At 34.6% G+C, this 13,312-nt stretch overlaps 1 protein-coding gene across 4 annotated transcripts in view; it reads right to left on the reverse strand.

The window, feature by feature from the left end:
• Positions 1–84: 84 nt before the first annotated feature.
• LOC134533924 (kinetochore-associated protein 1) overlaps positions 85–13,312 on the reverse strand; it is a 76,867-nt gene continuing 63,639 nt past the window's right edge. For all 4 annotated transcript variants that reach the window (XM_063371731.1, XM_063371730.1, XM_063371733.1 and 1 more), the window contains 6 exons: positions 12,797–12,982; positions 12,184–12,415; positions 11,674–11,788; positions 6,245–6,444; positions 3,388–3,471; positions 85–2,224 (listed from right to left, as the gene is read on the reverse strand). In XM_063371731.1, coding sequence (XP_063227801.1) covers positions 2,201–2,224; positions 3,388–3,471; positions 6,245–6,444; positions 11,674–11,788; positions 12,184–12,415; positions 12,797–12,982 — 841 coding nt within the window. In that variant the 3' untranslated portion in view covers positions 85–2,200. The remainder of the gene's footprint in view (positions 2,225–3,387; positions 3,472–6,244; positions 6,445–11,673; positions 11,789–12,183; positions 12,416–12,796; positions 12,983–13,312) is intronic.

Here is a 13,312-nt window from a genome sequence, read left to right on the forward strand (position 1 = left end):
TAAAAATTAAGGCAAAATTATAACATTATAATTACCATAGAAAGCTAAACATGTGTCTCACTTTAATAATTTAGTAAGTAATGACTAATGAGTATGAATAAAGAGTAAAAAAAATTTTTTTAAAAAATGAATGAGTAACTGACAGTGGCTATTGTAAGTTATACGGTATGATAACTGCACAAGCATGGTGCAAAATAATAGTTTTTTGGTAAAACATTTCTAAATTATTGTTTATATTTTTGTATTCCTCCTGTCTGTAATTTCATACACTTTATATGGTTGATTTTAGTACTTAATTCAATAAAGTTTTATGCTTAAAAAACACTATGATATTACTCCTTCAGAATCAGCAATGTCAAAAAGTATACTTTTTTGTTTCTATATTTAGTATGTAGGTTCTCATGCACAGTGCACACATGGATTATCATAACTACACTCTAATCTAAATCTCGGAAATTATCTGTCTATGGCAGAACATTTCCTCAAAAGAAATACCTACTTACACTGTGCTGAGAATCATTTTTTTTATCTTCTCACTTATGTGTATTGATGTAGAATTAGTATGAACAAACTACAAAGAAGGAAAACAGGCAGCTGGCAAACTAATTAAAAGTAAAAACAAATCATTTGGCTAAAGGTCATGTTGGCAGTGAGGTCCAAGGATACATACTTTACTTTTACATTCAGGAAAATAAGATTAAAAAGAATCTGCAACTGCCTACATTTCCAGGGAGTATATTTGAACCTGGATCATCCTGAATGCTTGGCTTTGAGTCCAGTGTTTTACCAATGTGCTGCCTTGCATAAAATAACAATAATTAGAAACACAAGCACGGATTAAACAAATAGAAAGACAAAACATTTAACTGCTAATGTGCACTACATTTTGCTCATTGGACAAACTTTGTTGGGTGGCAAAATAATGACATTTTTATACACAGTATGACAAAACTTAAGATTTTTCATGACAGGAAAAGGCAATGACACAATAGTTGAAACAAAGGAATGGCATTTAGAAGAGTGCATAGTTTCTTCTTTGATCACTATAAGCATATACCTATATGGGTTTAGTATAAGGAATGGAAAGAAATAATGGAACATGTGCCATATCGCCCATATCCCATGGGCAAATGTCATTATTGCCCCACTTACTCTTGAAGCCAAGGCAAGAATGCTTCTAAAGACAAAGAATAAAAATATTGTCTTTTGTAATTGGTAGTGTAATGAGGTGGAAGATTGTTTGTTATTGTGTATTATTACTTTCAATTGTTTCCAGCGTAATTCAAAGTGACTATCTAGCTGCCATGTTTCCATTTTTTTTAAGCAGTGCAAAAAAAGCATGGCACTGGTGTTGGGATGAGATTAGTTCATGTTCGTGCTCAACAAAGATTAAAACATGAAACTATGTTAGGTAATATAAGTACAGTGGTCTCAGCAAATTCAAAGAATGCTGGGCTTAGTATCTTGTCAACATGAGAGGCAAACGAGCGGTTAAACCAAGTAAAATAAATAAGCAGTGGTGAAATTCATTGATGGAGAAGGGGAGAAGGTCATGGGTAAGGGGGTTGGAAGGAGGAGAGGAATGGAAGTAGTACCTAGGAAAAAACTCATCTGCTCAATGCAACGTCCACCACATTTTGACACTTTCAATAAGACGTCGTCAGGAATTGTATCCAAAGTACTTTGGTGAGAGACCGAGTTATTTTGAACACTCAACCACTATGGCTCCCATGTTAGATCAAAAATAATAAATGCATAAAACAAGTTTTGTTTGTTATAAAATAAAATGCAGAGCAAATTTATAACAGTAAATTTATATAGATAAGCTAATTATATTACTAGTTTAATTCACTGTGAGATAAATCATTACAAATACAAAAACTAAAGCATCACTAAGCTAACATATTGTATGTCTATTCAGAACCCAGGAAATGTGAAATGTTCTTACAACAAATTACTTGAAAACACACCAAAAAAATTGAGACGTAAGTTTGAAACAATGATACTTTCTAACAAAATGAGCACGTTCAGTTATAATTTCTTTCAATAATTAAAAAAATGGAAAGCTCATTTAAGTTTACAGATCACACCTCTTGCAAAAGCTATACACCTAGCAGCAAGAAGGCTTTCTGGCAAACTTAGGCATCCCGTGCAGTCTGTACAAAGGCACATTCTTGAATCAGCGCGTGCATTTACCAACTTACGCTGGCAGCATATCTGCAGCCTGAAACACAGAGTGCACCAGATCCAACATGGGCCAATTTTCTCTTACAGATCTTGCAACCTGAGTTTTACTTACAAGATTAATGTAATTTTTAATGTTTTTGTTTTATTTCAGTAAATTGTGGTTACAATGACTAACCAAACAATTTTGATTTTAAAAATATTTTGGTGTTATTGTTTTTTATTTTTATAAATCCATTTTGTCCATAAACATAGTGTGTTTTTCAATAAATATTAGAATCATAAATTTCTAAATAGGTACTAATACTAATTTCACCAAAATAGTACCATTTTGACTATTATGAGAAGCATTTTTACAGCAAAATAATTTGTAATAAGTATGCATAGGGAAGAACAATTTTATAAAGATAATTTTTTGCAATTGTTTGTGTGTTTGGAAAATTTACAGACATCAATAAATTTTTTCCAATCCATTTTTACATGATATATTTGAGTAAACTTGATGCCAAAAAAATAACATTCATTCAATTTAATAGATTAAAAATTTTATTTTTTATTTAAGTAAAGTTCTTCTAAAGCACTGATTGTGTGATTGATTTCATGACTTTCGTTGCATTTTATTGCTTTATGGTGTATTACTTGCATATCGGTGATATATGGTACATTAACATACATTTCGGTGTTACTTCGGTTTTATCACAATTCACCATATGTGTCCATACTTACAAATTAACGGACTTAGAAAATGCTTGAAAATGAAATATAAAATTAAGAATCTCACTTATCCAACATGAACAAGCTGGTAGTGTCGGAAAAGCAAAAATGTCAGATTATAGGAAAGTGTTAAGAAAAAAAGCCTAATAAAAGACAAACTATGTTATAGTTATACACATTAAAAATCTAATAAACATATTTAACAAAAAGAAAATGAACAGAAAAAAATCAACAGAAGGAATGAATTTACAGTTACAGAATAGCCTGAAATTAAAGGTTTTCTTGGAAACTGGCTGAGTGAACATAAAATGGCTTAACACATCATTCTGTCAAAACCAGAAGTACGTACTGCATAAACTTTAAGGAATAACTTAACATGCAGGAGCGCACCCTTCATGAGCAAGACCGGTAATTCAGAATGATTATCAAAACATTTTGTTTCTCTAAATAATATGTAATATTCTAAATTGTCATTTACCCATCACTTACCTGAACTGCTATCAGCAAACCATTTTCTGCAAGTTTTTGTAGTGACAGTCTAATTTCAGAGGGTTCTGATGCAGACAAGATTTCCTTTAAAAAATAAAATAAAATAAAACATAGACACAACTAGTTGACCAATTGTAAGTACTACATAAATATATGTAATTTAAAAATATATTTCTTTTTTATTTTTATTCTCAGTAACTACATAAAACATAAAAAATAAAAAGCTATTTAGACATCAGCCCTAAAAATATGTGTACAAAGCTAATTAAGTCAAAAGAAACCAATATCACAAATATAGGAAAAATTAAGAAGTCATTCAAAAAGACATAACTCTAACTCTCGAATCCATGGAAAAAAAAAAAAAAAAAAAAAAAAAAGGTAGTTATTTACCAAAATTAGCAAAGCTAATATGTAATAAATCATCTGGATGCTGAGTGTGAATTGCAAAATAGAAGTTTGTTCAGAGACCTCGTTCAGTACTAGTAATGGTATATGACGTACTGAAATAAACAAGTAACTTTTTATTAGTATTATTTTTTAAAATTTTAACTCTTGGTACATTGATTATTAAAAAGTTACAGATTTAACACTACACTGTTTTACTTGCTGTTTGATAAGAGCATAAACAGTCAGTTACATGCAATGTAACTAGACCAACTTCCTGCAGACATGTAAAATCTGTAAAACAAGGAAAACTCAGGGAATTGAAAAGGTGTCTTCAAAAGCTGGAAAACATAGGGAAGTTGCCCAACTCAGTATAAAGATGTATCAGTAATTTTTCAAACTATGAAGTACTTATCTTAAAGTATTAAAACCAGTTTGTATTTTAATCACAAATTTCTTGTAACGTACTATTCATAATCTGTAATTATTTCATTTCTACTAATATTAATTAAACATCAGGGATAGGAACAACTGAGAATATTTTTGAAGCACAATGAATTATCAATGGTTATTTGTGTGATCAAAGTTAATAAATAATTAGGCTTTGCTGAGATAAATTTATTTATAGTTTGAATTGAGTATGAATACCAAATTATTTGCGAATACGAATATCAAATTTGAAAAATAAAAATTATAGAATCCCACTAAAATATTTATATACATCATGTAACAACTGCTGGAAAATAAGACAAATAATATAAAGTGAAAGGTTGGTTAGGTTAAGTCAGCTACAATAAATATATGGAAAATGTTTTTTAAAATATTTAAAGTATTTAGAAATAATTTTTTTTAAATTATGCAGCTAAATATCTTAACCTTAACCTAAATTACCAACCAAACCAAACTTTCATTTCAGTTCATATTGTCCTTATTTTCCAGAACATGCTACTTTACATGTTGATTCAGAAAATTTTGGCGAAAGGCTAAGTACCGTCAATTCCAATGAAATCCATTTCACAAAAAAGTTAATATTTTTTAAAATAATGTATTCCCAAATAAAATTAGCTCATTTTTACATATTTAAACCCTAGTTATTCATGAGTTTTTGTTTTTAACGCAATCAAGTAAATCGCTTATTGGTTACAATAATATAAAAACAATTTCTGGTAATTTAATCTGGAATCTTAAACCATTATTAACATGTTTTAAATATATATTTGAGTTGCAAAGTTTGCTTCGTCACAGATACACAAAGCAAGAAAGTGGTTATTGTCTCACATGGTGTCAGATCGATTGTAATTACATACTGACTTTGCCAGAAAATTTTCGTTTTATTTGAAGCTTCAGCTGTGATGCAAAGCTATGCAAAGCTTAAAAACATCAGAAGCCTATGATTTACACATGAAAATATTCAGTATTTTTTTTTTGTGTTGCGTATGTATTAATCAATGAAAATTGGTTACACAATAAAATCTAAACAGAAAACACTCTTTGATTTTATTAATGCTCAAATTTAATTTTTAATTGAATTATGTTTTTAAATAGGGCCAAACTGGTTAATCACGAATCAGTTCAGACATTACAAATGTAAGACAATTATTTTGTTTTCCTTCAATCATCTATTTTATAAAATAAGAGTAATACCGTTTCATCGAGAACAATATACCATATTTGCTCGCTTAAAGGCCCCGCCCGCGTATACGCCCCCTCCATGTTTTGCAAACATTTTTGAGAAAAAATTTAAAAATGTGTTTTTCTGGGTTTATCTGAGGGCAGGGCAGCTTGGCATGCATCAAACAGCAAGCCATGTATTGTGAGCGGCGGGAGGTGATTTTGTAAGCGGCAGTGATACAGAGACTGGTATTATAGTTTGTCCGTTCTCAGTAGGACTGTCGTGAGGCGTGCCAGACGTAAGCAGTTAGTCGTATCTCAAACGACATAAAGATAAAGAAAGCTGGACTTGCGGGCTTGTGTTGATGTGCAGTGTTGTCGGAGTAGAAGAGGGGAGGAAGAGGGGAAGTGAAGGAGGAAGGGAACTGGGTAGAAGTGGTACCTATTCTCCTTTGTCTGGTTGGCTGGCTAGCTGGCAGGAGGGAGGTTAAGCCACGCCTCTGCCTCTCTCCCCCTCCTGCCGCATCGCTGCCTCTCCCACCCTCCTGCCGCATCGCTGCCTCTCCCACCCTCCCTCATTAGAACAAAGACGCACAACTTGCCAGTCATTCCGCCAGCTGTTTCATTTAATCAAAATTTAATTGGCATTTAAATAAGTTGTGGCGGTATTTCATTTTGCTTTTATTAAATGTTAGTTTTTCATACCTGAAAAAAAGAAAAATCTATTTTTTCCTCCAAATTCCCCTTTTTTGGAGTCGAAAATTTGGGAAAAAAAAAAAGGGGGGGGGGGCCTTTACGCGAATAAATACGGTACGCAATTGGATTTCATGTTTGCTTGGCACGAAAGAACCAGTACTGGCACCTGGAGGAGGGCTGCTCGCCGGGCCTCCTCGGCGTAGGGCAGCAGGAGCGCCGCCCAGTCGGGGCGGCCCAGGCGCAGGCAGTGGCCGGCGAGGGCTGCCTGGTCCACCAGGTCCACCACGCTGCACGACTGCAGCAGCCCCAGGCTGTGGAGGCAGGCGCGCTCCCCCTCCCCCTCCCCGCCCGGCGCCGGCCCGTCCGCTGCAACGCCAAGGCACACATGCATTATCGCTAGAGACAGGTGTTTTTCGCGATGTGCGAAATATTAACAAAATTAATATACATAAACTTAAAAATGCGAAATTATCAATTACTTGGAGAAATCACGAAAAAAATTAAGAAACAACACACTGAAAATAGCTAAACGTCCGAATTTTGATGACTCGATAACAGTAGTCGATTATAATCGATTGTTAACGACTTTCGATAGTCTAGGAAGTCGTATTCGTGTCGCGCTATCGCCTCGCCAGAGTCGCCACCAGTGTTACCAGATGTACCAGATATCTGGTATTTGTACCATTATTTTATACCTGGTACCAGGTACCAGATTTTTCCCGTCCTGGTACGCCAAAATACCAGAATTTTGTCCAGTTCAAACTTCGAATGTTTGTGTCCATGATGTGTGTGTTTTTGTGAGTGCTCAGTATCAGATTTTCAGAATTACGTATGGTATGAACTTGTGAAATGTAAGTTTACTACACCTCAATATATATTCTATTTTACTAAATAAGTTTAAACATATGTTTATGTCAGAGTGTGCTGTTAGGAAAGTTCAGCGCATGTGAGTCTTTTGTTTACGACTGCGAGTGTGGCATGCTTTACGTACTCGCTGCAGCCCTCTACCCCAACAGTGTTGCCAGGTCTTCTAAATTGTTTGAATTTCGTACACTTGTAGATGTGTTTATCCAAATTTCCCGAACAATTTGCACTTGCTGTACTTTCCTCGAACTCAAATTAGTAAAATGTTATAAATAAGTGACTTACTTGTTTAATTATTTGGTCACCAGATTTGGCGATTTTTGAAACCAATCTGGTGACATTATTTATTGCATACAGTTATACATGAGTTTATTATATTTTAATAACTGCACGGTTGCACACAAATTAGTCATTGGAAACATATGCCGTGTTGTTTTATTTAGTGTAATTGACATTAACAGTAAAAAAAATTATGCAAGATTAGCTTTTTATTGTGAGTACCAGAATTTTTTGAAAAATACCAGAATTTTCGGTGCCTGGTACCAGGATTTCACAATATCCATCTGGCAACACTGGTCGCCAATCGCCACAGTTTGTTAAAATGGCGTGGATGTAATCAAACGTTTATGCTCTGTTTCTTTTTGTAAAACGTTGATTTTAAAATGGTTGTGACAGTATTTGACAGGGCGGCGGAGTTTGAGAGTGAAGGATTGTACGTCTTTGACAAAGTGCAAAAAATTCTCATGTGCAAGTACTGCAACGTTAGAATAGAGTGGCAACGGAAAGAAACGTGCTTTAAACACATAAAAAAACAGTGCCTCGCATAATAAAAACAAGGAAAGTCAACAATCCGGTGCAAAAATGCAAGTTTCGCTGGAATCAGCCTTGTTGACGGCAAAAAAAAGCAAAATTTGACAAGAATGAGTTCATTATGTCAACAACTCGAGCTCTTATCGAAGCGAAAATTCAGATTTAAATACTGGATGACCCGAAACTTCGTCAATGGATGCAAAAGTTCATTGCAGGTAGGGCGTACGATATTTTAACAGTTTTGTGCATTCTTAAGAAGATAAACAGAACGTTACGAAAATAAATTTTGATAGGCCTACCTACTCTTGAAATATTCATATAGCTGCGAGTAGTGTTTTTTACAGCACTTATTGGAAAAAGTTGATATAACCTAGCCACAGGTAAAAATAGACGTAACTTATTTGTTTTTAGGTTAGGACTTGAGCTTTTTTTTTTGTCAGTAAATTTTTTAAAACAGTTTCCAGTACTGTGCTTTGGGTAAATATGTAGTGTACGGATTAGCGTCAAAATTTTTTTTAAAAATCTGAAATAACTTTCATTATATGCTCTTTTACGTCCTCTTTTCATTACAGCCTGCGGAGATAAGAAATTACAAATACTTTAGGAGATATAGAATTTTTTAATTTTCATATTTGGGCGATATTTGTAAAAAAAAAATTTAAAATTCCAAAAATACTTTTATTCTGTGCTCTGTAACTTCCTCTTTTCATTAAACCCGGCGGAGATAAGAAATTCCAAATACTTTAAGATATCGAATTTTTAAATTTTCATCCTGTGCACTCATGCGGCATTCATTCACCATTGTTGCTTGTTTACAAGTATGATTTTTTTTTTGCGACGTACGTGAACGGGGAAACCTAAGATTAGGGATGGTCGGGTACCCGAAATTTCGGGCAGTGTTTCGGGTATCAAGCGGGTATTTCAGTGCCCGAAAATATCGGGCACCTTGGAAAACGGCAATACCGCACGGCGCAAGTAAACAAAGCTTCTTTTTTTTGGAACGCGCGGCAGCTGCAGGAACATGCCACGCCGCCGCCGTCCCGGCACCAGCCGGTGAAGTGAGTGTGCGTCAGAGATAAGATAAAGAAGGTGCCCGGTCAGCAAGTGTGTTTGTGGGAGGGGGAGACATAAGAGAGCGAGCCCTGCAGCAAGCGGAAGTGGTCAAGGTCATTTACCGTTACTCTCGCTGGCTGACTAACGATGCAGCTGGTCGCCCGCCTCTCTCTCACACACACACACACACACACACACACAAACGCGCGCGCACGCACGGCGGATGCTCACTGCTCAATAGTCACAAAGTAGTGTTCAAGGTCGGTGGAGCTGCTTGCTGTGTGCGAGGATTATAAGCTGACTTTAATTACACACATTGTAGTTGCGTGGCATTTGCAGAAAGTGGTTGTGAACTGTTTCTATTTAATTCATGTCATTATTTTACAAAAATGGATACCAGTGGAAGTGTAGGTCAAACAATCAACAGTGACAATGAACCTTCAAGCAGCTACCCAAACACAATTTAGTTAATAAGCACTTTATTTCCAAGATTAATATGCACTCTATTTTTTAGTTTAATGTTTAACTTTCATATCAGTGCGGTATAGTAAATAAATAAAAACAGTTCAGGTTTGTCAATGCAAACTTAAGTACGACTATTTTATGTTCAAAATTTATTTCATTAACTGATTTTGATGCCCGACCGAGATTGCCCGAGCCCGAAAATTTTGGACAATTACCCGCCCGAGCCCGCTCGAAGTCAAATTTCTCTGCCCGACCATGCCTACCTAAGATGCACATAAAGTTCTGCCATTCCCGATTACACGCGAACAATTTACCTTCGGCCAACCTCGGGTTTATTTATTAATATTTATATTTCTCTGTTTATTTTAATGTAGCTATACTAACCTAACTAACCGTCCATAGTGTTTTAAAGTGTTTTAATGTAGTTAACCTAACCGACCACTTTCAATATTTGAATTCATTTTTCCTGCGCAAAAATAAAACAAATCCCGAAGTTGGCTGAAGGTTAATTGTTCGGGTGTAATCGGGAATGGCAGAACTTTATGTGCATCTTAGGTCCCCCACGTGAACGACTACATCATGTAAAAAGAAAATTACGTGAGTTCCTACTGTTCATCCTTTGTCCCGGTTTGTTAGGTCAGGTCAGCTACTTTATAAATACTTTAAAACTAAACAACCATTAAAATTAATTTTATTATTTTTAATGTCCGTTCAGTTTCAAAGTATTTATAATGTAGCTGACCTGACCTAATCTACCTTTGTCCCGTTTTGTTAGGTCAGGTCAGTTACATTATAAATACTTAAAACTATACAAGTAAAATTAATTGATATTATTTTTAATTTCCATTTATTTTAAAGTATTTATAATGTAACTAACCTTACCTAATGGAAAATTTCTGTTATTTAGGCATTCACGCACACACGGCAAAATATAAAATTGCGGCGGTCGAATGATTACATAGGTCTTGTATTGCAAAATAAGAACGGCGATATCTCCAAAAGTAATTGGAATTTCTTATCTCCGCATGCTGTAATAAAAAGAGGACGTAAAAGAGCATATAATTAAAGTTATTTCAGATTTTTAAAAAAATTTTTGACGCTAATCCGTACACTACATATTTACCGTGCATTGTAACATGTTTAGGCCTAGTAAATATATGCATTTATTAAAACCTGAACAATGCAGACAAAAAAGTTTGTATAAATTGTGCAATAATATCTTGTGAATTATCCTACTCGGAATTGTGGTAGGCCTTACAGGTTACAGAGTTTAAAAAGCATACATAGGTCTAGGAAAGTATTTATTTTTGTGGTTTGTATGAGAGTTACATTTAATTAGGTATGTTACAGTAAAAATTTTACAACACATTTTAATTATACACCACTATTTTTTATTTTATTTTTTAAGGCGCTGGGAACTTGCTGTCTGCCAGTAGAATACGGAAATGCTCTGCATAGTTGTTGAACTGTTGCTTGTTCTGTGCAAATATTTGGTAAAGTTATGTATGGAACTGTGTAATTCTACTCTTAAATGACATGTTAAACACATTCATGTAGAATGTATATTTATAAACCTCATATTGCAGTTTTAAAATCAACGAAATTTTTGACGAAACTACTGATAAAATAGTGAAAAATATACCAAAATCATATCGTAAAAAGTAACGAAATTGTGCAAATTTTTTCACCGAAAACACCTGTCTCTAATTATTGCTATGCACAACATTTTACGGTTTTATTTTTAGGCCAATTTCGTTTTTAAAACAGGAGATTTCGGCGTTGTTGTTTATATTTGTTATGAATTCTTTTTATTCATATTATTGAACACATATGACATGTAAATGTCTTATAACTTATTTCACCCAAACAATGTAATTTTGATTGTTACACATTGCACATGGGAAAAACATAAATCCTGCAAGCACTCGTATGAAATATGTACCAACGTCATGATGTAAAAAATGAGTTATAATACCAGTTGTAAGATCAAAAAGGAGTAAAATAAAAATTTTTCCCAATCTACATAAAACATACATTTTTGTAAAAAAAAACTTCATGCTGAGTACATTATTGAATATATTAAATAATACATTTTTAGTGGCTGAGTTAAGTTTTGATTAAAACTGTTGATTAATTTCATGATAGCAGTTGCATTTCGTTGCTTTATGGTGTATTAACTTATATTTATTACGATTTTATCGCAAGTCACCATATTATCTTGTTCCTAGTTATTGAATTTTCATGTAATTGTTTTTCTTCAAGGACAATTTTACCATGTGTTCCACTATATAAGCCCTCCATTCAATGTTTCATGGCAATTTGTGCCATGCTGTAGTTTTAAAACATTTTTTTTTAACCTGTTCTTTTTTGGAACTAAGTAAGTAGCGAACCAAAGACACCAACCTGCTAGGAACGGCTCAAGAAGCACGGTGTTCCAGGCATTAACAACACTGGCACTGCGCAGAATGTGGTACTGCGTCCCAGAGATGCCCAGCAGTGTGTGCTCCAGCTCATCCACCTTAAAAAAAAAAATTGTTTTCCATGTTTAACAAAGGCATGCAAATACCTAATTTCCAAATGCCTAATGTTGCCACAATGAGCCATAGAGTTTTCCCCGGATGCTCCAGTTCCCCTCATCGATGCAGTCTGTTGCTGTTCTAGCTCACAGCTTGGGTCTAAGTTCATCGTTAATGACCTTGTTGCCCTTTTCCCACTGTTTGCTTTTAAATTATTTCCATTTGTTGGTGGGAGTAATGAATCTTTTATGATGCCCAGGGAGGGAGGTGGAAATATCCACACCTGCAGAAAACTAACCTTTTAATTCACATTAGCAGTTATTATTAATACTAGAATGAAAATGTGGTAAGAAATGATAACCACCACACAGAAGAGTTGTCTGCCAGCATCACCTACCAGCTTGAACTTCGCCATCTGCTGCAGCAAGTGCACCCACACTTCTGCCGAGAACATGGAGAACTCGATGCACATGCGCGACACTAGGATCAGTGCGTCGGGGTTGCGATCGTGGGCTTGCATGAGGTCCAGCACGATGCTCTTCTTCGCGGTTATCTCGAAACTCTCCACGGAGTACACCAGGCCAAACTTCTGCAGCTTGCTCACGTAGTATAACGACTTCATGTACTTCCTGCAAGGGGAGAATCGTGAGTTACAACTTCCAATAGCATGTTGAGCCAATTATAATATACAATAATTATGTGCAGTTTATTCACAGAAACTATTATGTGTACTTTAAAAACAGCAATGTACAAACAAACATACTCTTTTCAAATTGTCTACTTCTTCACTTGCAGACAATGTGTTCAGCTGTAATGAACAACCATTCAGATTCAACAGTAATATAAGTAGAAGGTTATGTAAATACATTAAATAATTGAATCAAGGTAGTATTATTAATTTTTGCTCAGTTAATATGTTAAGTGTTTTAACCAAAAGTGCTATGTATGTACAGCTTGAGCAGTTAAAATGTTTGTTACAACCTTGTCACTACAACTTCGCTTAAATTTACCTGATATTTTCTACTGTCATGTAAGTAACTTCCTCCAAAAACTTGGGCTCCGCAAATCCCATCAAGCACTTCAGAGCCCTCAGCCTTAACGTGTAGTCAGACAATCCTGCCAGATCCTTGAAAGCTAATGAGAACAGAAAATTGGAGGATTCTTCTTTGCTATTCAGCTGCAGAATATAGCATACCCTAAAGAGAGAAACATATCACAGTCTATGTTTTCACTTCTGTACAGGCCAGTCACAGCAAATTGAGAAAGTAAGAGTCTGTTACATCGTGACTAATTTGAAATTCCTTTGACTTTAAGGTGGTTGTTAAGTAAAAATCACACAAAGATGAAACATCTGAAATCAATGCCAGCCTAATAAAAATTCATTTTATGTTATTCCAAAAATTAGGTATATTGCCAGAATAATGGAACATGGGTGTATGAACCCTTTTTGGTTACAAAATTCTAAATAAATTCTGTTAAATCACCTGAATGACAACTCATTGAAAAACATTAATTTATTTAAATAT

This window comes from Bacillus rossius, chromosome 7, assembly GCF_032445375.1.
Source record: "Bacillus rossius redtenbacheri isolate Brsri chromosome 7, Brsri_v3, whole genome shotgun sequence".
NCBI lineage: Eukaryota > Metazoa > Arthropoda > Insecta > Phasmatodea > Bacillidae > Bacillus > Bacillus rossius.